The sequence below is a fragment of the Eriocheir sinensis genome, chromosome 16, assembly GCF_024679095.1.
Source record: "Eriocheir sinensis breed Jianghai 21 chromosome 16, ASM2467909v1, whole genome shotgun sequence".
Taxonomy (NCBI): domain Eukaryota; kingdom Metazoa; phylum Arthropoda; class Malacostraca; order Decapoda; family Varunidae; genus Eriocheir; species Eriocheir sinensis.
In genome coordinates, this window is record NC_066524.1 from 13066006 (window position 1) to 13087556 (window position 21551).

The window sequence follows — 21551 nt, forward strand, 5'->3', positions numbered from 1 at the left end:
AACCCACTACTGTGATATATAGGTAGAATAGCTATTACGGTAAGGTTTATGGAACTGTTAGAGTTAATTTATCGCTCTGGCCTTGTAAATATGTTATATTGAATCTTGAATGATTAAATCCTGTCATTCGTATTGATGCGACAATCTTTGTCCAGAAATTAATAGTTTTAACATCTTGAGTACGAGAATATGGGTTGTGAGCATCTTTCCATATTATCGTACTCAGTACATTGCATTCACCGGTTCCAGCCTCAACTGTCGTACACCCACAAACATCGATATTGAATTAAAGTTAATGTAATAACCATTAATTACTGATGCTTTTGAGAGAATCAAGAGGAGGAGGAGGCCCTACGAAGCGATACAAAGCCACACAGGTGAAAAGAAGAGGAGAAAGAGGAGTAAGAAGGTCGGCATTGGCAACCTCCAGAGCCACCGAGGGCAGTCAGCTGATGTCATGGCAGGGAGGAGGATGTGTGTGGCAACCCGCAGTGCAATCCTTTATTCTTAGTGTGGTGGTCGTGTGCGGCGGTAAGGCAGTGCAGCTGGTGAGGCCTGACAGAAGGGAGACAGAGCCATAATCATGAGTGGGTTTGACGAGGTCCTGGGCACGAGAATAGAGGTGAGGAGGAGAACTTTGGGGCAGTCCATGGACCTCTCGGATGGCTCGGTGGACCAGGACTTGTTATTCCCGGAGTTCACCAAGTTGCTGGAGGATACGGTGCCCGGCGACGACGAGAGCGAGGGCTGCCCGCTCCCAGGCACCCCCGAGGACGAGTCTCTCATTGATTCCAAAGAGGCGAGTGCGGGAAATGGGGTTTGTGTTGAGACCTGCTGGTGGTGACGCAATCTTAAACACACACACACACACACACACACGGGGCCTCTCTCATGTATTTTCCGCCCCTTTCTTCTTCGCTTTATTCTCTTCTCCGCTTTTTATTCTCCTTCATCTCGTATCAATGCCCTCTTTTTTGCCTTTTTGCTCGTTTTCCTCTTTGATTTTCTCGTTTTCCTCTTCCCTCTTCACATGTGTTTTCCGCCCCTTTCTTCTTCGCTTTATTCCCTTCTCCGCTTTTTATTCTCCTTCAACTCATATCAACACCCCTTTTTTTGCCTTCTTGCTCGTTTTCCTCTGATTTTCTCGTTTTCCTCTTCCCTCTTCACATGTATTTCCCGTTCCTTTCTTCCTCTTTATTCCCTTTTCCGCTTTTTATTTTCTTTCACCTCTTATTAATGTCCTCTTGTTTTTTTTTGTTTTGTTTTTGCTTTCTACCTCGTTTTCCTCTACGCAGTACCCTCTTCCCCCTTTCACATGTATTTCCCGTCCCTTTCTTCCTCTCTTTATTCTCTTTTCCGACATTTTATTCTCCTTTACTTCATATCAATGCCCTCTTTTTTGCCTTCTTGCTCGTTTTACTCTGATTTTTCTCGTTTTCCTCTACGCAGTACCCTCTTCTCCCTCTTCATGTATTTCCCGTTTCTCTTTCCGCTTTTATTACTACACACATGGACCCAAGCCTTCTCTCTCTTGTTCCTCCTTTTCCTCTCCCCTGTTCCTCATTTTCCTCTCCCCTGTTCCTCATTTTCCTCACCCTTGTTCCTCCTCTTCCTCTGCTCATTTTCCTCCATCCACTTAGTCTTTTCCTTCTTCAAACGTATTTCCCTTTCCTCTTTCCGTCCTTCATTTCAACACATAATGAAGCAAACCTTGTATTAATAACTTCTTTGTGTGCTTTCCTCCTTGCTTTATGCTTTCCACAATACGTATTTTCCCCTCTCATCCTGCCCCTCCTATCTACTTCCCTTTCATTTTAATTTCATTCACACACCTGAACGGGCGTAAAAGCACTTAAAACTCACCCTGTCTTTGCATTGTAACTTCCTATCTTCCATTCTTGTAGAGGATACGCAATAGTAAGAGTGACCTTGTATATTTATCACCACACTACTGCCACCTGTTTTCCCTTCTATCACACCTATTCCTCCCTATTCCCTCAACATATGGTCTAAAAAGATGTATTCCCAGCGTTTAACCATTCTCTTCTCCCATCCTCCCCTCTCATAACCTCCGTGTGTGCCGCGCATAATATAGTGACCTTGATGTACGATTTAGAATGCTCCCCTCATCCTCCCCCCCCCCTCCCCCCCTCATACCCTCACCCCCCATTGACATCCTACGCATCCGGAAGCTGCTGTGACCCTTGTAACTTGACCTTTCCAATCCTACCTTCCCTGACCTCCCAAGATTCAGGTCATTGCCTCCCCCTTTCAGTTTGTCCACAGCTGTAGTAGGCTTATTCAGCTCCATAGGGGTTTAGAATGTGTTTTAGGGGTTTGTAGAGATGGTGAGTGGGGATACATGACACCTCTGATTTGTATTCCATCGGTGTTGATACCTAAGATGTGTGTGGAAGATGAATGTGTCCCTGGCATTACACACACACACACACACACACACACTAGTTTTTTCTTGTTTCTACTCTGGTTTAGTTTTGTTTAGTTAGTTTTATCATTAGTTTAGTTAGTTATCTTTGGTTTAGTTAGGTTTATTTACATTACCTGCCTCTTATTCATCATTGAAGGACATTAACACTTCAGAATTCGTGGTGAAAGTTCTGTTATAGGCCTCCATTTTTTGTTGTTTAGCTAGATCATTTGTCTCCTTAGCCTTGTGTTGTGTCTTCTTGGTTTCTTCATAATAAGTTACTCATCAATAGAAAAGCAATAGAGCAGTCTTTTGAAATAGCATCTACATTTCCTACGTACATAAAATAACAAAAAGAGAACTGGTGTTTGTCATGATTATTTTTTAGAAAGTGGGGAGAGACAGTTGGTGTCATGTTATTTTAGAGAAAGTGCAGAGAGAGAGAGAGAGAGAGAGAGAGAGAGAGAGAGAGATTGGTGTGATAGTTGGCTGGTTGTGAATGGTGAGCAAGGAGATCAGAAGCTGTGATGTGTCCAAATGAGGCAGAATGGGTGCTACCTAACACTGGTGCCACATGCAACTACGGCACCTCAAAGCAGCTGTCATGGATCTCTTAACTATCAGTATATGCATGTAAGAGGTTTATCAAAGCACAAAGAAAATATGCATGCTATATTATATTTAAAAAGATCAACCATGGAGTCTTTTGTAAATCATATTCAGACGTTGACCTTGCGAAAATGTATTGTCCTCCGTTTCTTCATGATATGCTTGGCAGATAACAATGAGCTAGCTACCAGCATGATACACACACACACACACACACACACACACACACACACACACACACACACACACACACACACACACACACACACACACACACAAACAAAAACCTAAATGCGTCGAAGAAAAAGAGACAGACAACTCCAAGTAATATATTGTAGATACCTTGACATTCATATTCAAGAGTGCACAGCAAGAAACTATATTAAAGAGAGACAAGGATGTGAGAAAATTCAACTCCCCAGACATAGCAAAGGAGAAGTCATATTGTGTAACCTTCAGAGTTTTAACGAAAAATATTATTGGATCGTTTCAAGAGGCAGGACACCACAAGCTTTTCTCAGTCCTGTAAAAATACAATTAGGTAACAATACACACACACATGGGGTGTTATCCTTGAGTTTTATGCTTCAGATTTGTTTATGGGAAAAGTTTTGAAAGATCTACCAGAATTTGTTCCAGAGGGCATTGAGTCTTAATCCTTGCATGGTAAAAGAGTTATGCTTGAGCTTTAATAGTTTCCAAACCGTATCAAACTCTCATCGCCTTCACTCCTCCCACTCCTTTGGCAGCACATTCTTAGGTAAAGTTCTGGGCAAACGCAGCAGCTGTGCTTGGCCTTGGTGTTCATTCGTCCCGTTGGTCCTTGAGCACATTTAGACGAGTAAAAAAAAAAGGACAGTATAGTGCTTGTATCTTAAGTTGATCACCATTTATTTGTAATTCATAGACCTCCTGGTAAGCAATAGAAGGCATTTTTGTCACCATAGTAACAACAGCACAAGCACCAGTGAAGTTAGCAGCTGGTGGTCATGTTAAGAATGCATGAAGTACACTTGTGCAAATATATGAAGTATCTTTGTTTATTTTAACTAGAAAAAATATTTACATAATTACATGAAGACGAGGCACTGCAGACTTCAACTTAATTTTAAAAAGAATCATTGAGTCAAAGCATTCATGTTAGGATATGTTTACTGTACTTACTTTGGTTGCTTTGGTTTGCTGGGTACCGGTATGTAAAGTTTTTCAACATGAGCTTTTTCTTTTATTTAATTTAGCGTGTGTATCTAGCATACCTAGTTGCACCCATAGAAAGGAAAATAAACTGTTTAATCAAAAGCTTGCTCGGAGGGTGCTGTCAGTAATGGAGGCGATGAGTGAGTGAAGCAACGTGGCCTCAGGCGTATGCTCCCCGATAATTAGTAGTAATAGCACGTCTGTCCCCCCTGAACTCCGGAACTACAGAGTGTCACCGCATAACCTTTAGGAGCACATAGAGTAACATGATGAATGTCTTAATATAGAATAACTTTTATAAATCTCAGTAAAATGCCTGAATTAAAGCATCATGTGATTTGTATCTGCTCTCCCTGAACCCTTGCCAAGCCGTCTGATGTCACACAACCTTCCGTGGTCGGCCAACAACCTTTACGGGGTCCCCTGGGTTCACTCAGGTCCCCCCGGTGGCCTGGCTCACCTCAGCTGTTCCCCCTTAATGCTTAAAGGACATGCTGGCTATGGGTGTAATGGCTGGCATGTCGCCCCCACCCTATATGCTTTTGAATGTTGAGTTTATGGTGATTTAGTTTAGGGTCATTCAGATGATTATTAGTAAGGTACTCTACTCTTCCCCTCTCCCTTAGCCTCACCTTCCTTCCCTTACCTTCCCTTACTTTCTAGCCTCCTTCCAGTACTTTCTAACTTCCATCCCTTCCCTTCCCTTCTCTTCCCTTCCTTCCCCTTCCCTTCCCTACATCCTAACCCCTTACTTCCCCATCCTTATTAGAGTGACCTGCTTTTCATTGGTATATTATGTAATGTCATGCTTGATCTGTACAGCACTGAATATTGAGGTCGTCATAAAGCGATGTAATATACGTATCATCACCACCAGCTTTTACTAGTTCACTGTAAGCCTTTTCATATCATATTCCACTCTATTTGATATCAATGTGTTCCATCCTGCTTTTACAAATGGTCTGCTTTTCTCTCCTCACCTGGTGCTCTGACTTGCATAATATCTGGGTTGCTGCTCTCTTTCCCTGGTGGTTCATTTGTTATCAGTTCTAGGCATGATATGATCTGCCCAAGTTGGTGTTTTGTTTCTAATGATCACTATAATATCCATCCTTCAGTTTTGGGTAGCCTTCACATATTGCACAGTTTTGCGTGTATAACTGTAGACTATCACCAAACTTTGTACTTGAATACCGTACATTTACAGCTTTATTCATTGCCACATTTGTCCAAGTACTAATTTACGATCTCAGTTTTGTTGCGAATAAATGTTTTGTCGCTGAGTAGTTACACAATAATGACCTTTTGTTCATTATTGTGTGAATGTTGAACACAACCTTCCTCCCTCACTGATTTATATTCATGTATGTTTTGTTTCCATGCAGCGTTACTTAATTCAGGGTTAAATGGTACTCAGAAAAATTTGCCACTTTATCTAAATGAATAGTATTGGGAATATTGTGAATAGAGGAATATATGGCACAAGATCGACAGATGTGGAGGAGAGTGATCGCCCGTCCAACCCCACCTTCAATGGGAAAATATGGACATTAAACGACAATGATGATGATCTAAATGAATAGGCGTATCATGACCCTTAGCAAATGTGTGGTTTATGAGTGCTTTTACTTAATGAAATATATAATAAAGGAGGAATTTGAAGTGTCTTGTCCTTATATAATAATTCAATTAGTCCCCTTTCTCAAGTGAAAACAAACACATAAGAATCTATCTACAGCTTTAATGGATGAAAAGCTTCACATAATTACATAATCAACATAAGCTACCCATTACACATTTCCTATAGAGCTTTTCAATTTACCCAGACCCCTTTCCAGTCAAAACAAATATAAAATTATTATTCACAGTTCTGATGCAAAAACTTACCATAATTGCATAACTGACATAACTGCTCACTTCATGCTCCTTACCTATATATAGCTTCTTAGTTCACCCAGCCACCTTTCAAGTCAAAACCAATACATACTTTAACATCCGTTTATATACATTTCTGGTGCAAAAACTTCCTAAAATTCATAACTTGCCTAACTATCCACTTCACATTAGTTATATATAGCTCCTTAGTTCACCCAAGTCACCACTACTGTCGCCACCCTTGCCTTACCCCCTTTTCCTCACCATCACCACCTTTGCACTTCACTTACCCTTTTTCCTCACCCCACCCCCACATCTACCCTTCCCTTTCTCCCTTTAGCTCACCCCACCACCACCACTCTTCCCTTATCTCATTATCCTCACCACCATCATCACCTTTCCCTTACCCCCTTTTCCTCACCATCACCAGCAGCACCATCAAAACTAACCTAACCTAACCCCCATTTTCTCCCCCCACAGGACGAGGAGCTTCGACACAGAGTGGTTAACCGAGAGTCCCACGATGATGACCTGGTGCTCAGCTCGATGGCCCAGAGTGCCTTTGAGACGGCGGAGGAGCTGGTGCACAAGGTCTGGGAGGAGGTGAGCAGCTGGAAGACCCAACCCTTCTCCAAGCTGCCCAAGTGGCTTCAGGACAACGATTACCTGCATCACTGGCACAGGTGGGTGGTGGTGCGGGGGGGAAGACCAAGGGGTATGCTTCAGGCACACTCTTGTCTTTTTTTTCCTTTAGCTGCTTTCGTTACTGTTAACCTGGTAGCAGCGACGGGCCAAATTTGTGGCTTTACCATGTAGCAGCGATGGGCCAAATTTGTGCCATGATATCAACCCCCCAAAATAGATGATACATAATCTGATCACAAATGCTTTGATATATATCATGAAATGGTTTGTGTGAGTGATGATTTTTTCTCACTTGGAGGGACCATTAAGAGACATGATCCCCGCTGCTACTGGGTTAAACAAAATCAGTGTCAGTACTCGATGTAAGGGGGAATAACAGTAAATAATTTGTCTTTTATCTAGCTGAGTTGGAGTGGTATTACTCCATGAAGTTTATAGTAGAGGAGGAACACTTATGTGTCACAAAAGTAGTGCTCATAATGCCGCCAACTTCATGCCAGTCCTTTAGTTTAGGTTTCACATTTTTTTTATGTAATACTTATAGTTTTGTGACCCTGTAAAAAGAATGCTGTCTATTAACTCTTAGCATCAATGCCTTGAATGATTACTTTTAAATGACTCAATTTTTAAATTTTTTTTATCTAACACACTATAATTGCATTAATATAACCCTATCTAAACTTTTTGCCACCAGTGGATTATAACTGATGTAAAATGACTCAGTCTTATATAGATTAACATCTAATGCATTATAAATTGTCTTATGAATATAGGGAGAAAGCTTTTGTCATACATTCAGCATTGTTTTTGACACTCCCAGGAACCGATTATAGTGGGTGTAGGTGTTGGTATGTTAGTGGGGAGTATAAGGGTGGGTAGGAGGTAGTGTGAGTATTTTGCATGGATGAAGGTGTGACAAGGTGTTTGTAACTGGATGTTATTTAGATAAACTCACTGGAATGAAGTATAGCGAGTGAAGGTGTTGGTATGTGTGGGTATTTGTGCATAAATGTGCTTGGCTACGGCTCTGATTGTGTGAAATGGGTTAAGTGTAGGGAAGAGTGTTCTAGAGTGTGTGAGTGGATGTATATATTGCTTTACATTGGTTGGTTAGGGTCAAGTGTGGATGTGGGTGAATGTGGGTGTGTAAGTGGGTATGGGTATTGCTAAGGGTATGTGTTGGTATGACTGCAGGTGTAAATGTGTATGTCTGGCTGGAGGTATGTTTGTGTGTGTGTGCGTATGTGTATATATCATCCCATTGTATTTATTGCAGCGTGAAGGAAAAAACGCGCCATTGTTCTTTGTCTTTTTCTTTACATTTGCATCACTGTTTCTACATGCTAAAAAATGTTCTGTATGCCTTCACCTTCTTCTTTCCTCACTGACCTTACCCTCCCCTCTCTCCCTCTCTCCCTCCTCTTGATTCCCTCTCATATCTATCTACTCAATCTTACACAACCCCTCGTCTTATCATTATCTCGTAGCCTCTGTTAAGAACCACCTCTCACGTTTTTACCATTCTCTTATGCTTGCTCTCACTTTCATGTCTTCCCTTACTCACAAGCTGTCTAAATCGAGAAAGGGTTCAAGCAAGGGTTATTTGTGTGTTTTAGGATAAATTGGATAAACATGGATAGGGAGACAAGACATTACAGGCATGACTCAGCTATAATATGAACCACTTTTTAAGATTTTTGTATTGAGCGAGACAGTTGGAAGGGCAAAATAAGAAAGGAAAAAAAGCTTGCAAACAATTCGACTGCTTCCACACTCTCATCTTCTTCCCATTCGCTCTTTTCTCAGTCTTCTCCCTCACTTTCATTCACGTTCTAACCATTCCCTCTCTCTCGTCTTCCCCCGCAGACCGCCTCTTCCCTCCTTCGCCGCCTGCTTCAAGTCCATCTTCAGGATACACACAGAGACAGGCAACATTTGGACACATCTGTTGGGTGAGTTGGCCTTTACTACTATTATTATTACCATTATTATTGATGCTCTCGTTTTTGCTTTTTCCTTATCAGCGGTAACTCCTTCATTGTGGCGTGAGTCATTACCATCAATCATAGCTGCAGTATCACCACATAACAAATTCCTTGACATTTCGTAAGCCCCTAATCGCATCTTGAGTCACTATCTTCAGTCGGGCCGGCAATAGCACCATAAATTCTAACCTTCACCGTCCTTCAAGCTGCATTATCACCAGACTATGCCAACACACTAATGCCATGATGTAAAGCACTATTACTAGACTATAAAGATACAGATGTTTTTAGGCTATACAACTCTTCACTTTGTTCATCAGTTTCATGTAAGAATTCAGAGTGTTTTCTTTCCAGTTTTTAGTAAGGATGATGATGGCCGAGTTTGTTGACCTGTGTCTTAAATGTTGTAATGGGAGGCTAGTAGATTATGTGCCATTATTTGCAGGACCTCTGAGTTCATATAAGGCCGTATTACTAAACATTACGTCGCCCAGGTTCACATATATGACAAGGCTTTCGTAGGTGTTTTGGGCATTTCCAGGAGTAGTTTCATGACCCTGGTGGTAGTTTGACCCTTCTTCTGTACCGTGGACCTAAAGAAACACTCATTAGAACCCTATTGATCCTCTCTTTGACCCTTAGAAATAGTTGATGTGAGAAGGTAAAGTGTCTGATAATACCAACCATTATCTTTACAATTTTTAGTAATAAGTTATATACGGCTCGGTTGGTTTTGTGTACCCTCCGTGTTTTCAAGGTTCTGATGGCAGTGTGTAGATTTATGATCTTGTGCCATTATATGCAGAAATTATTGGTATTTTCTTCAGTCTTAACCCGGTAGAAAAGGGATCATGTTTCTTAATGGTCCCTCCAAGCAAGAAAAATAAAAAAAAATCACCCCTCACACAAACCATTTCATAATATATATCAACGCATTTGTGATCAGTTTATGTATTATCTATTTTGGGTGGTTTATATCATGGCACAAATTTGGCCCGTCGCTGCTACACGGTAAAGCCACAAATTTGGCCCGTCGCTGCTACACGGTAAAGCCACAAATTTGGCCCGTCGCTGCTACTGGGTTAACTCATACGTAAGAAATATTTGAATGAATGGCTGTGAAATATCCATCCCCCATTATATAAACTATACCCATTATCTAGAGTTTCATGTAGCAGATCTGTTAGTGTATATTTTTCAAGTGCCATTCTGCCGTTCCCACATGCAAGCCTTTATCTCGCCCCTCCACCACATTCCTCCGTTCACTATTATCAGCTCAAAGTATAAAAGTCTAAGATGTCGCATGACCCGGCTGACAGGACAGGTACTGGTACTGATAACACCTTAGTCTGATAAGGCCGCGTTATCTTACCTCTCAGCCTCCTACCTACGTCATCCCTCTCTTTCCCGCCCACCTGCCCTCTTATCTACTCTTCACTATTATTATTATTATTATTATTATTATTATTATTATTATTATTATTATTATTATTGAGGTCTTCATGAAAGGGCATCAAGGGAAACTAAAAACAACTAAGATATGAATAAGTCAATGCAAAAGTAATAAATAAGTAAATAGAGAAAGAAAAGAAAAACTCCCCTCCCGAAATTGACTCCTCTTTCGGCCACTCCTCTCCAATCCTTGTAGGGGTGGTAAGTAGCGGGCTTTTTTTTATTTTTCATTATTTTTTTTTTAAGCCCTTGATCTGTCTCATTTGCTGTAAAAAAAAAAGAGAAAAAAAAAAAGAGCAGACTTGGATACAAATAATAAAACACATTGACGGTAAAGTAAGAAGAAGAATAAATAAAAGGGGAGACAAAAACAATACCTAATGAGCTAACAAGTGGGTGTTGACTTTTGCTTTAAACTCATTAGGCCAATTCTACACTTCATCATCATCATCATGGAGTAAGAGGCAAAGGAAGAGGAGGTGGGAGAAAATGAGGAGGAGGAGGAGGAGTAGGAGAGGAGGGTTGATTCCACACACCCACACAGAAAACCTATCATATATCAAAAATGACTTACCCATAAAGATCAGCGCCACATGACCATTTTGACCTTGGCACTCGGACCTGTCTGTGCCACCCCATTGTCTCCCTCGTCACTCTGCCGCTTATCTGTGTCTGGTGTTCATGTCGCGGTTGCATCCCCTTTGTTCTCTGTGGTGCTCCTCGTCCTCTGCCGTCTGACTCTATATACCTGTTAAGCTTCTCTCCTCAAATTCTTATACATACTACTTCATCCTTCCTTGCTATCTCCCTCCTCTTTCTTTCCCTCCAAACTCTTTGACTCAATCTATCTGTTTAACGTCTTTCCTTAAATTCTTGTGCATACTGCTTTGCCCTTTCTTGCTGTCTTGTTTCCCTTCTCTTTCTTTCTCATTTTTCACCGCCTTCCTCCTCTGCCTTCTGCTTTTTCCTTCCTTCTCCTCTTTGCACTCAAACTCATACATTTTTCTCTTTCCTTCTCCTTTCCTCAAAACTCTTGTCTCTTCTTCCTTCCTTTTCCTCTTCCTCCTCTTCATCCTTACCCCAAAAACTAATGGCTTTTTTTCCTTTCTTTTCCTTTCCCAAAAAACTTTTATGTCTCCTTTTCTTTCCTTTTCCTCCTCCTCCTCATCCTTACTCAGAAAACCTTGTATCCATCTCCTTTTTTTCCATTTCCTTGCCCTCGTACCCCCCTCTTTCTATTTCCTTCTTCTCCCTCCATGACCCTCTATCTTTTTTGTGTCATTGGTCATGAGAGTAAACATGTATCATTTAACATCACCAGTTGACTTAAAGATTTTTCATATTCACTCCTCAGCAGTTGGTGAAGCTTAAGGACTTAGGGAAGCATGTCATGTGGCCTACTAAGAGTCTCAGATCATTCCTGACACTGATACTTGGCAATAGAAACAGCAAGGGCAAGATTGGAAGCCCAGATCTAACTTTGAAGGCTTGCACAAACCCCTCCTTGTCAGGTCATACATGGGGCGTGTAGGGACAGAGGGGCTAACGTTCCATTACATTATAACGCGTGTAAGTCCCTCTGTGATGCCATATGACCACTGCAGTTGTGGCACCATGATTTTACAGTCCAATCAATCACGTCACTCTGTCATTACACGCCTCATAAGTAAATGGACAATGAGAGCGACAGACTAGGAAATGATTAATGGAAGAAGACCCAAGGGAACACTGTTTTTTATTTACATTGAGACTGGAAACTAGAGGCACGTGACATTGATGACTGGAAATATTTGGAGGTCTATGTTTTGTAGTGAAAAAAAGGAAGTGAATTTGTCAAAAGGAAAGAGTGTTCATCAGTCTTCGTCTTGATAGTAAATTGTTTTCTCTGAGGATTTCAACATTGCTTTGATATTTGTTTTGACCTAGGATTTATTTAACAGATATATTATTATTTTTTTTGCTAGCTTGTTTATTTGTGGCAATGGAGATGGATAAAGATAGCTAGTGGGTAGATAGTAGAACAGTAATAAAGAAAAGCTACCACGTCAATGATTAAAAATATGTGAGAGAGGTTTATGTATTGCAGGAGAATGATACAGGTTGATGATGATGAGGAGGAGGAAGAAAATGAACTCTTGACAAAGGAAAGAATATATACCAATCCTCGTCTTACATAATTCTTTGACCTCGCCTAAAATTTACATGTTTTCATTCCTATTCTTCTTTCGTCTTTCCTGTTCTGAATACTGATTATAAAAGAAGGAGACAGAGGTGGAGATTCTCGTCAATTACTAGTCCGAACATGCCTTTATGCTATGCCTGGATAAGGAACTCATCTCCATCTTCACTACCATGATTCAGGATGCCATGCCACCCTCACATGTCTCCTAATATTGCATAACACCCTTGCCTATCTTGACTCTCCGCTGACGTCTTCTCCGTTATGCCTCTGTCGTATATTTTGCAAGTTGGCGTGTGTCCTCTGGCGCCAGAAGGTCATGTTTATTCTGCCCATGTCCGCCTTTCCGCCTTCTCACCTTATTTGTACTGGGCATGAGTAGGCAGATTGTATGTGTGTGTGAACTTGTCTATCTTTCTATATCGATTTATATGCTAACTGTATTTTGTTTTTATTTTTCTCTTTGCCTTCTCCTGTACAGTGCATGAAAAGGGAAGCTGTATGTCTGTGAATTTTTCTATCTATTTATCTATCTATATCAATTATCTATCTACATTATCTTTCTGCTATTTCACTTTATATATACATGCATGAAAAGGCTAATTTTATGTAGCTGTAAACCTGTCTATCTCTCAGTCTATTTTTCTATCTAATATATGAACTGTGTATTTCATCATTATGTGTTTTTGTCATGTCTTATATGTGCACTAATGACAAAGCAAATTATATGTGTTTGTGAGCCTGTCTTATCTCTATCTATCTACCCTTAACATCCATCTATATCTATCTACCTATCTATATACTCCATCTATCCACCATTCTGTAAGCATCCCTCAAGCCATTTCACTGCAAATTTTATGACGGTGCTCAGGTTATTTGTGGCGCATTAAGGGGGTGAGTGATGTGTGGGTTGCGTCATGCCTCCCGGATCCCTCACTGCTGACGTGGGGCACTGAGGCGAAGGGTTACTGTACGTCCTCAGAGGGATAATTTGCGGGATAATTTGCATAAGAGATTCCATTGGCTCTTCTTCTTTGGTATAACTTATTTTGTTTTGGGATTGATCAAACATTTCTCTGATTTAACTTGTTTTCTGTTGGGATTTCTTTAACATTGCTTGGATATTTGTTTTGCCCTAGGATTTATTTAACACATATATTAGTTTTTTCGCTAGCTTATTTATTTGTGCTAATGGAGATAGATAAAGATAGCTTGTGGGTAGATAGTAGAACAGTAATACAGAAAACAGTTACCACGACACACTGCAATAAAACAAAACAGATGACCAGAGAAGAGTGAGCAAGTTATATGCATCCAAACCTAAAAAAATAAAGAAGAATGTTAATATACACTTGCAAAATGATTACCACCACCACCAGCAGCATATGGCGTGACTTGGACCTTGGGGGTGATTTGGCAACATTAATGATTGTGTGCAGAAGTTCAAGTGTGTGTGTGTGTGTGTGTGTGTGTGTGTGTGTGTGTGTGTGTGTGTGTGTGTGTGTGTGTGTGTGTGTGTGTCCTCATCGCCGTGGTAAGAACATTGCTATCAGGGGAGCACTTCACCATACCTCTCGTCACCTCACCTCACCTCACCATTACCGACCTTAGCCCTCCCTTCCATGACGTCACTCCCTGCTGGTTAGTGCCGGTTCATCTTACCCTTTGATCATTAACCTTTCCTCGTTATACCTGTCTAAAGGTGGATATTGTATTTAACTTTTTTTTTCCAAGTCATCCCAATCTTTGCAGCTGTGGTCGGTATTTTAAGTCACTTTGGCTTCTCACATCAGCTATTTCTAAAGGTCAGAGAGGGGGTAAGTCGGGTTCTGATGAGTGTTTCTTTTGGTTCACGGCGCAGAAGAACGGTCACACTACCACTAGGGCCATAAAACTACTCATGGAAATGCACACAACTCCTACAAAAGCCCTGTCAAATATGTGTACTCGGGCGACGAAATGTTAAGTAATGTGACGCTATAGCATATGCATCTAACTTTACCTTATGTAACCTGGCTGGCTGGTGTGATTTCTTTTGGCTCTTTGATTACTTAACCCTGATCTCTCTTCCTGTTTAAAGATCATCACTTAGTAACACAATTTTTTTTATATTAATTCTGCCTGGCTGGTGGTGATTTATTTTGGCTCTGATTATTTAACCCTAATTTCTCTTCCTGTTTAAACATTATCACTTAGTAACACAATTTTTATTTATTCATTCTTTTTTACATTAATGCTGGCTGGCTGGTGGTGTTTCTCTCCCTCTTCATTTTTATTCCTCGCACCTCCCCCTGTTTTGAATCTTAACATCGCTCTGTCTGGTGATGCTGGTAACCTCTCCTTTCCTGCTAGTCTAAACATGGGTGGTATCGCATTTAACTTTTTTTTTTACATTAATGCTGGCTGGTGGTGATTCTCTCTACTACTTCATTTTCAATCCTTGCACCTCCCCCTGTTTTGAATCTTAACATTGCTCTGTCTGGTGATGCTGGTAACCTCTCCTTTCCTGCTAGTCTAATCATAGGTGGAATCGTATTTAACATTTTTTCTCTACATCTCTCAGGGCAGTTGGTGATTTTAACCCTTGCCCTTTCCCAGCCACTATAAACATGGATGGGTTCATATTTAACTTCCTTTTTTTTACTTCACTCCTGGTTGTTTCTTCCTGCTATGTCCATTGTTATTTCATGTCGCTTCCCTGCCTCTCCTAACTTCGCATCACTTCTGGCAATACTCTTCATTTCTCCACCGCTGGCTATTCCTTCCTTTGTTAATTCATGTCCCTCCCTTCCTGTTCTTACTTGGCATCACTTCTTTGAGTACTCTCTTGATCACTTCACTCCTGGCTGTTTCTACCCGCCAAGTCATGTCTCTCCCCTGCCTCTCATGTTAAGACTAGCAGGAAAGGACAGAGATTAACAGCATCACCAGACAGAGTGATGTTAAGATTCTGAGCAGAAGGAGGTGCAAGGAATAAGAATGAAGCAGTAGAGAGAATCACCAGCCAGCATTAATGTGAAAAAAGAATAAATAAATAAAAATTGTGTTACTAAATGATAATGTGTAAACAGGAAGAGAAATTAGGGTTAAATAATAAAAAAAGTCACCACTTCTTGCAACATTCTTTTGTTTCTCTCCTGCCTGTCCTTACTTAGCATCCCTATCTACAATTTCTCTCGACTTGTTTTTTGAGTTAATCTTTGTCCCTCCCTTGCCTGTCCTTAGCACCACTACTTACAACATTCTCTAGATAGGTTTTTTTGAGTTGAAGTTTTGAAATTCATGATAACACTTTCTAGAGGATGTCAGGAGTGAGTTTGATGCATATATCCACAAGTAAGATTATTTCATCCTGCTCTGTGGATAACTGTCCCTCACCTGCCCCTCTAGATATTAATATTCCCCTCAGCATCACTCGAAACAAGATCATTCACCAGCATCTAGAGGTGAATGTCCTCTTGAGCAACACTTTTATTTCTTTTGATTATTCTGTGTTGTTTTTTGAGTTAGATGAATTGTATAACAGACTGGTGGAATACAGACAGAAATACATGAAATAGCAGGGTGGGAATAGGGGCTTACTCTCTCAAGAAGGGAATGTATGTAAATATAGAACTAGTTGTGTTGTGGGCTAGGTGTGTAGAAAGAGAAGGAAAGAAGGAGGGGAAGAAAGAAAGGAAGGGAGGAAGAAAGAAAAGAAAGGAAGGGCGAGGAAGGAAGGAACGAAGGTGTGTATGAGACAGTAGGTTAGTTGCAGGGGGTTGCTCTCTCAAGAAGGAAGGGTATAAACAGAGAGAGAAAGGAGACAATTATATAACCAGTTGTGTTGTGGATTAGGTGTGTAGAAAAAGAAGGAAAGAAGGATGGAAAGAAAGGAAGGGAGGAAGAAAGAAAAGAAGGAAGTAAGAAAGGAAGGGGGACATGAGACAGTAGGTTAGATACAGGGGGTTGCTCTCTCAAGAAGGAAGAGCATAAACAGAGAGGGAAAGGAGACAATTATATAACCAGTTGTGTTGTGGGTTAGGTGTGTAGAAAATAGAAATACATGAGACAGTAGGTTGCTCTCTCAAGAAGGAAGAGCATAAACAGAAGGAAAGGGGGCAATATATAACCAGTTGTGTTGTGGGTTAGAGTTGGCAGGAAGAGAAGAAAAGACTGACACATATAGCCTGCCTTTGACAAGCATCAGATGTTTTGGTATTAAGTCACCTTCTGCCTGAGCCAACACACCCCAACCTCATTGTCAAGTGGCCCGCTGCCAACTCTTGCCTCGCTGGTGCCACGTGGTGCAGCGCTGGCCCACTCGGCACCGACACGAGAAATAACGAAGGCTAATTAATAGTCAGGGGAGCCATGGGGTGATGCAGGGGCTGACGTGTGAAGTTCATGTTCCAACGCTTTATTAGGTGCTAGTGAAAGGGATCATAGTCAGCTTGCATGCACAACTAGAATAGGATTTTGTGACTTGCATGTTTGTTGTATTGTATGTCTCTAACCTGCTATCATGTATTTCATCCAATCTCGTCTCTTAACCAGGTAGCAGCGGGGATCATGTTTCTTAATGGTCCCTCTAAGCAAGAAAAATGAGAAAAAATCACCCCTCGCACAAACCATTTCATTATATATATCAAAGCATTTGTGATCAGATTATGTATCATCTTTTTTGGGGGGTTTATATATACGGTAAACCCACAGATTTGGCCCGTCGCTGCTAGCGGGTTAAGCAGTGGTTGATTTTTGTTTCGTAGTGTTAAGTGAAAGAGGAAAGGTTCATGGTCAGCACTAAACACCTGCCTAGTATATGACTTTGTGACATGCATGTTCTTATTAACTTCTTTTGTCTTCTCTCTTGCTCGTGGTGGAATGACAGTGACATCCAGTTAACTTTTCATTGATTGGCAGTGAAATTTAAGCGACACTCAAGAGCTGTGACACACTAACTCGAGCATGTTACTGACTTCTAATCTTGTCTTATCACTGCCTTGCTGAGGGCATCAACTTATGTGTCTTTTATATCACTGGTCAGTTACACATAACCATTCTCAGTCCCATGTTCTTAGTCACTTTCGGCGCTCACAACAAATATATCCAAAGGCCACAAATGAGCTTAGTTGTATTCTCATGAGTGTTTTTCATGTGCATGGTGAAGAAGGCTTGTCAAACTATCACTAGGCTCATAAAAACACTCATAAAACTACCCAGAACCTCTATAATAGGCCTATGAAATGTAGATGTGTAAGCCAAGGAGACTGAGCCTTAGATACATGCTTAGAATATTACATATGTGTGTCTGATTGTTACTTCACTTATCTTATCTCTGACTCACTAACGAGCATCAAGCGCTGTCTTTTGTGGTATGAGTGAATGTATCGCTTAGTTATACATGGCAAGACGTAAATAATTGGTGGAGTATGGCTTTATTTATTTATTTTTTTTTTTTTACAACAAAGGAGACAGCTCAAGGGCACAAAAAAGGAAACAATAATAAAAAAAAAGCCTACTACTCGCTGCTCCTCTCCTCTTATTTCTGGTTCACTAAGAGGCATCAACTATCGTCGTTTGAAGTATCGGTGAATCTTTTAGTTCAGTTATACACGGCAAGGCTTAGATACCTGGCTGGAATATGGCAGGCATGTATATATATATTAATTTAGTTTTATTTCTACTTCATAAAAGGGCATCAATATCATCTTCAGGTAGGGTGAATGTTCTTAGTTCAGTTATACATGGTAAGGCTTAGATACCTGGCTGAAATATGGCAGGCATGTATATATATTAGTTTACTTTTATTTCTACTTCATAAAAGGGCATCAATATCATCTGGTATGGGTGAATGTTCTTAGTTCGGTGACACAGCCCTGGGTCACGGCTATCTCTGAAGTGTGTGCATGTGGCGCGGTGTGTGTGGTGTGGTGTAAGGCCTGCCCACATGTGACTCTGCCCAAACACGTGGCAGATGTGTGTTTTTAGTCCAAGGCTGTGTGGACCTCGGGTAAACAACAACAACGTAGATTCGAGTAAACAAGGTAGTTGAGCGTGAAGTGTCTTGTCAAGTGGTATACAAGATGAAAAAATGTTTACCGATAATTATTGTTTTGATCTTCATGGCCTCCTTTGCTGGGAAAAATAATGCTGTCCCTAAAGTATATAATATAACACTTAAGATCCTCAAGTGGTGTCAATGGAGTAAAAATGTATAGGTGTTGTTATTAGGGGAAACTTTATTATCTTTTGAGTTTAAGTTTGTGTGGACCTCATGAGTAGTAAAAATGCTGTAAATTCTGGTGGATAAGGTAGTTGGGTGTGAAGCGCTTACTCAAATAGTGTAAATATGTGAAAATGATTAGTATTAGGAGTATCAAAAACTGTTTACTATGACTGTAAGGATGATACTGATTTATTTACTTATTTATTTTCTTCTACTTTTCTTTCTTCTTCTTTTTGTCTTTACCCTTTTCCTCTTTATCTCATGCTTTTTATCTTTTATCTTACCCATTTTATATTTTATTCTACTTTCTCTCTTTGTTCATTTATTTTTATTCATTATTTCTGTCACAAAGGAAACACATCAAGGGCCTATAAAAGATACTCAAGAAACTCCCACAAAAATTCAACTTTTATATACAGAGAAAAAAAAACACAAACAAGCAAACTTAGCTTCTGGAGTGTCCCGATATTACACTCTTAAAAACTCCCATTTCCCACTTTAATTTTAGCCTCTTGATATTTTCCCTCTTAGTGTGTTGGCGCAGACTTATTCAGGAAGGAAACACACCATGGGCCTATAAAAAACACTCAAGAAACTCCCACAAAAATGCAACTCTTAAATACAATAGAAAGATGAAAATGCAAAAAACAAACTATCAAACTTACCCCAGGAGAGTCTCGATACCAGGCTCTCAAAAACTCCCATTCCCCCCTTTAATTTTAACCTGCGTTGGCTCAGGCTTATTCAGGAAGCGTCCATCATTATCACCTTACAAATGGCCAGGGCACCACCTACCCCCTACCCCAAGGCTGCCTGCAAATACCCCACTGCCTAATGTTTGGCACACACACACGCACTACATTCCCTGGCATCCCTCTACCCACGGCTGTCATTATGGCTTTAAATATATCACAACTACCCTTCTCTTGGTGCCCCACAGCTGTACATTATGTTGTTCTTACCTAACCATTTTTTTCCCCTTAAGTAAGTCACATGTGGAAGGTTTTTCTCATTACCTGACTCCTACTTTCAAGTAGGTCATATGTATGGATTTCCTCTTAGGTTTAGTTAACATATAGAAGACTGACCTCATCATTAAACTCTTTCTCTAAATAGGTCACATATATTTTTTTCTCAAGTATTGGTCACATTGATAAGGTTTTCCTCATCACCCAACTCATATAAAAGGTGAAATATTATCCTAAAAAACTGATAGGTATTTTATAACTTTGCCAGCACCTGAAAAGTCCTAATTGGAATAGCATTTGGCCATCTCATGATTCAGACTACGTACCCTATTTTCTGTATTTTAATAATTTCATATAATATTATAATTTAGACAGTTATAATTTTTTCTCAGCTTACAATTTCCAACCTTCACAAATTTTGACTATTGGGATTTTCAGATCAATGGAATTTTACTGAGCTTCATTTTTATATCTGTTTTTCCATTTTTTTTTTTTTTTTCCTAACACTAGTATTAATCAGAAGGGTCCATACAGCCTCCATGTGTCTATATTCCTCCTGCCTATGACTTGAACACTTACAAGAGGGGATTATCAAAGCACCTCTCCAAACAGTTCTGACCCTCTCTTTTGCATTTCTCACTTTACACTATTTGCAAGACCAGCTACCAGTGGACTTATTTATTTCATCTTTCCATTATTTTCCCTTGAGCTGCCTCCATATCCGTAAAAAACACTTCCTACACACCGAGGTATCTGGCAGCTCTGGACAGGCTATTCCGAGTACAAAGAGTGATTGGCGTCATTACCCACATGGCTGTGTAGGTGTGGGGGGTCAGACTATTAGTGTTATCTGGAGCACACGCTGGTAATTGCCGCTGTTATACACTTAACTCCATCGCCTCCTGCCTTCGTCCCTCACTCCCTCTCTCCCTTTTCACAGTTGGGTTTAGCATTCCTTCGTACTATTAATTTCAACAGTACCTTATTTTCGTGTCTCGTCAAGTAGCCAGTGACAAGATACTATGAATGCTACTATTTTATCGCTTAACTTCATCGCTTCCTGCCTTCATCCATCCCCCCTCTCTCCCTTTCACTGGCTGGGTGGTTGAATTTAATGTTTTCTTCATGTGATTAATCTCAACAGTAACTTATTTTGTGTCTTATCAAGTAGCCAGAGACAAAAATATGGGTGGTTGAATTTAATGTTTTCTTCATGTGATTAATCTCAAGAGTAACTTATTTTGTGTCATCAAGTAGCCAGAGACAAAATACTATAATTGCACTTAACTATTACCACCTCCTCCCTCTCTCCTGCCCTTCCTTTTCACGGGTTGGGTGGTTGAACTTAATGTTTTCTCCTTGCTATTAATTTCAACAGTACCTTATTTTCGTGTCTCCTCAAGTAACCAGTGACAAGATACTGTAATTGCACTTAAGTTCACCATCTCCTCCCTCCCTTCCTCCCTCCTACCTTTCCTTTTCACAGGCTGTGGGGTTGAATTTTACATTTTCTCCTTGCTATTAATTTCATGAACTTATTTTTGTGTCTTAAGTAACTAGAGACATGATACTATAATTGCACTTAACTTCATTGCTTCCTCCCTCCCTCCTTCCTTTCCTTTTCACAGGCTGTTGGGTTGTACTTAACACTTACTTTACAACACTTACTTTACGCTATTAATTTCATGAGTAACATATTTTTGTTTTTCCTCAAGTAACCAGAGACAAGATACTATAAATGCTACTATTATTGCATCACTGACCCCAGGCTGCATATTTCTCATTAGGGTGTTGGAAGAGAGAGAAGGAGAAGAGTGTTAGTGTTCTCTCTCTGTTATCATCTCTCGGAATAAGTTATCCCTTTGTGCCATCAAGCCGCCAGGCAAGGCTGCTATGATGGGTTATCCGTCAGAGCTTATCACCTCGCATGGCGGCATATTCATGGAGGTGTATAATCATGTTTCCTCCTCGCCTTTCATCACGTGCGGCACTTACTGCTCTTTTC

The 21551-nt window shown here is 40.4% G+C and overlaps 1 protein-coding gene across 1 annotated transcript in view; it reads left to right on the forward strand.

The window, feature by feature from the left end:
• Window positions 1-440: 440 nt before the first annotated feature.
• Window positions 441-21551, forward strand: part of LOC126999315 (adiponectin receptor protein-like) — a 34394-nt gene continuing 13283 nt past the window's right edge. Inside the window, exons 1-3 of the mRNA XM_050861769.1 lie at window positions 441-799; window positions 6590-6792; window positions 8621-8706. Of these exons, the coding sequence (XP_050717726.1) occupies window positions 584-799; window positions 6590-6792; window positions 8621-8706 (505 nt within the window). The 5' untranslated portion in view covers window positions 441-583. The remainder of the gene's footprint in view (window positions 800-6589; window positions 6793-8620; window positions 8707-21551) is intronic.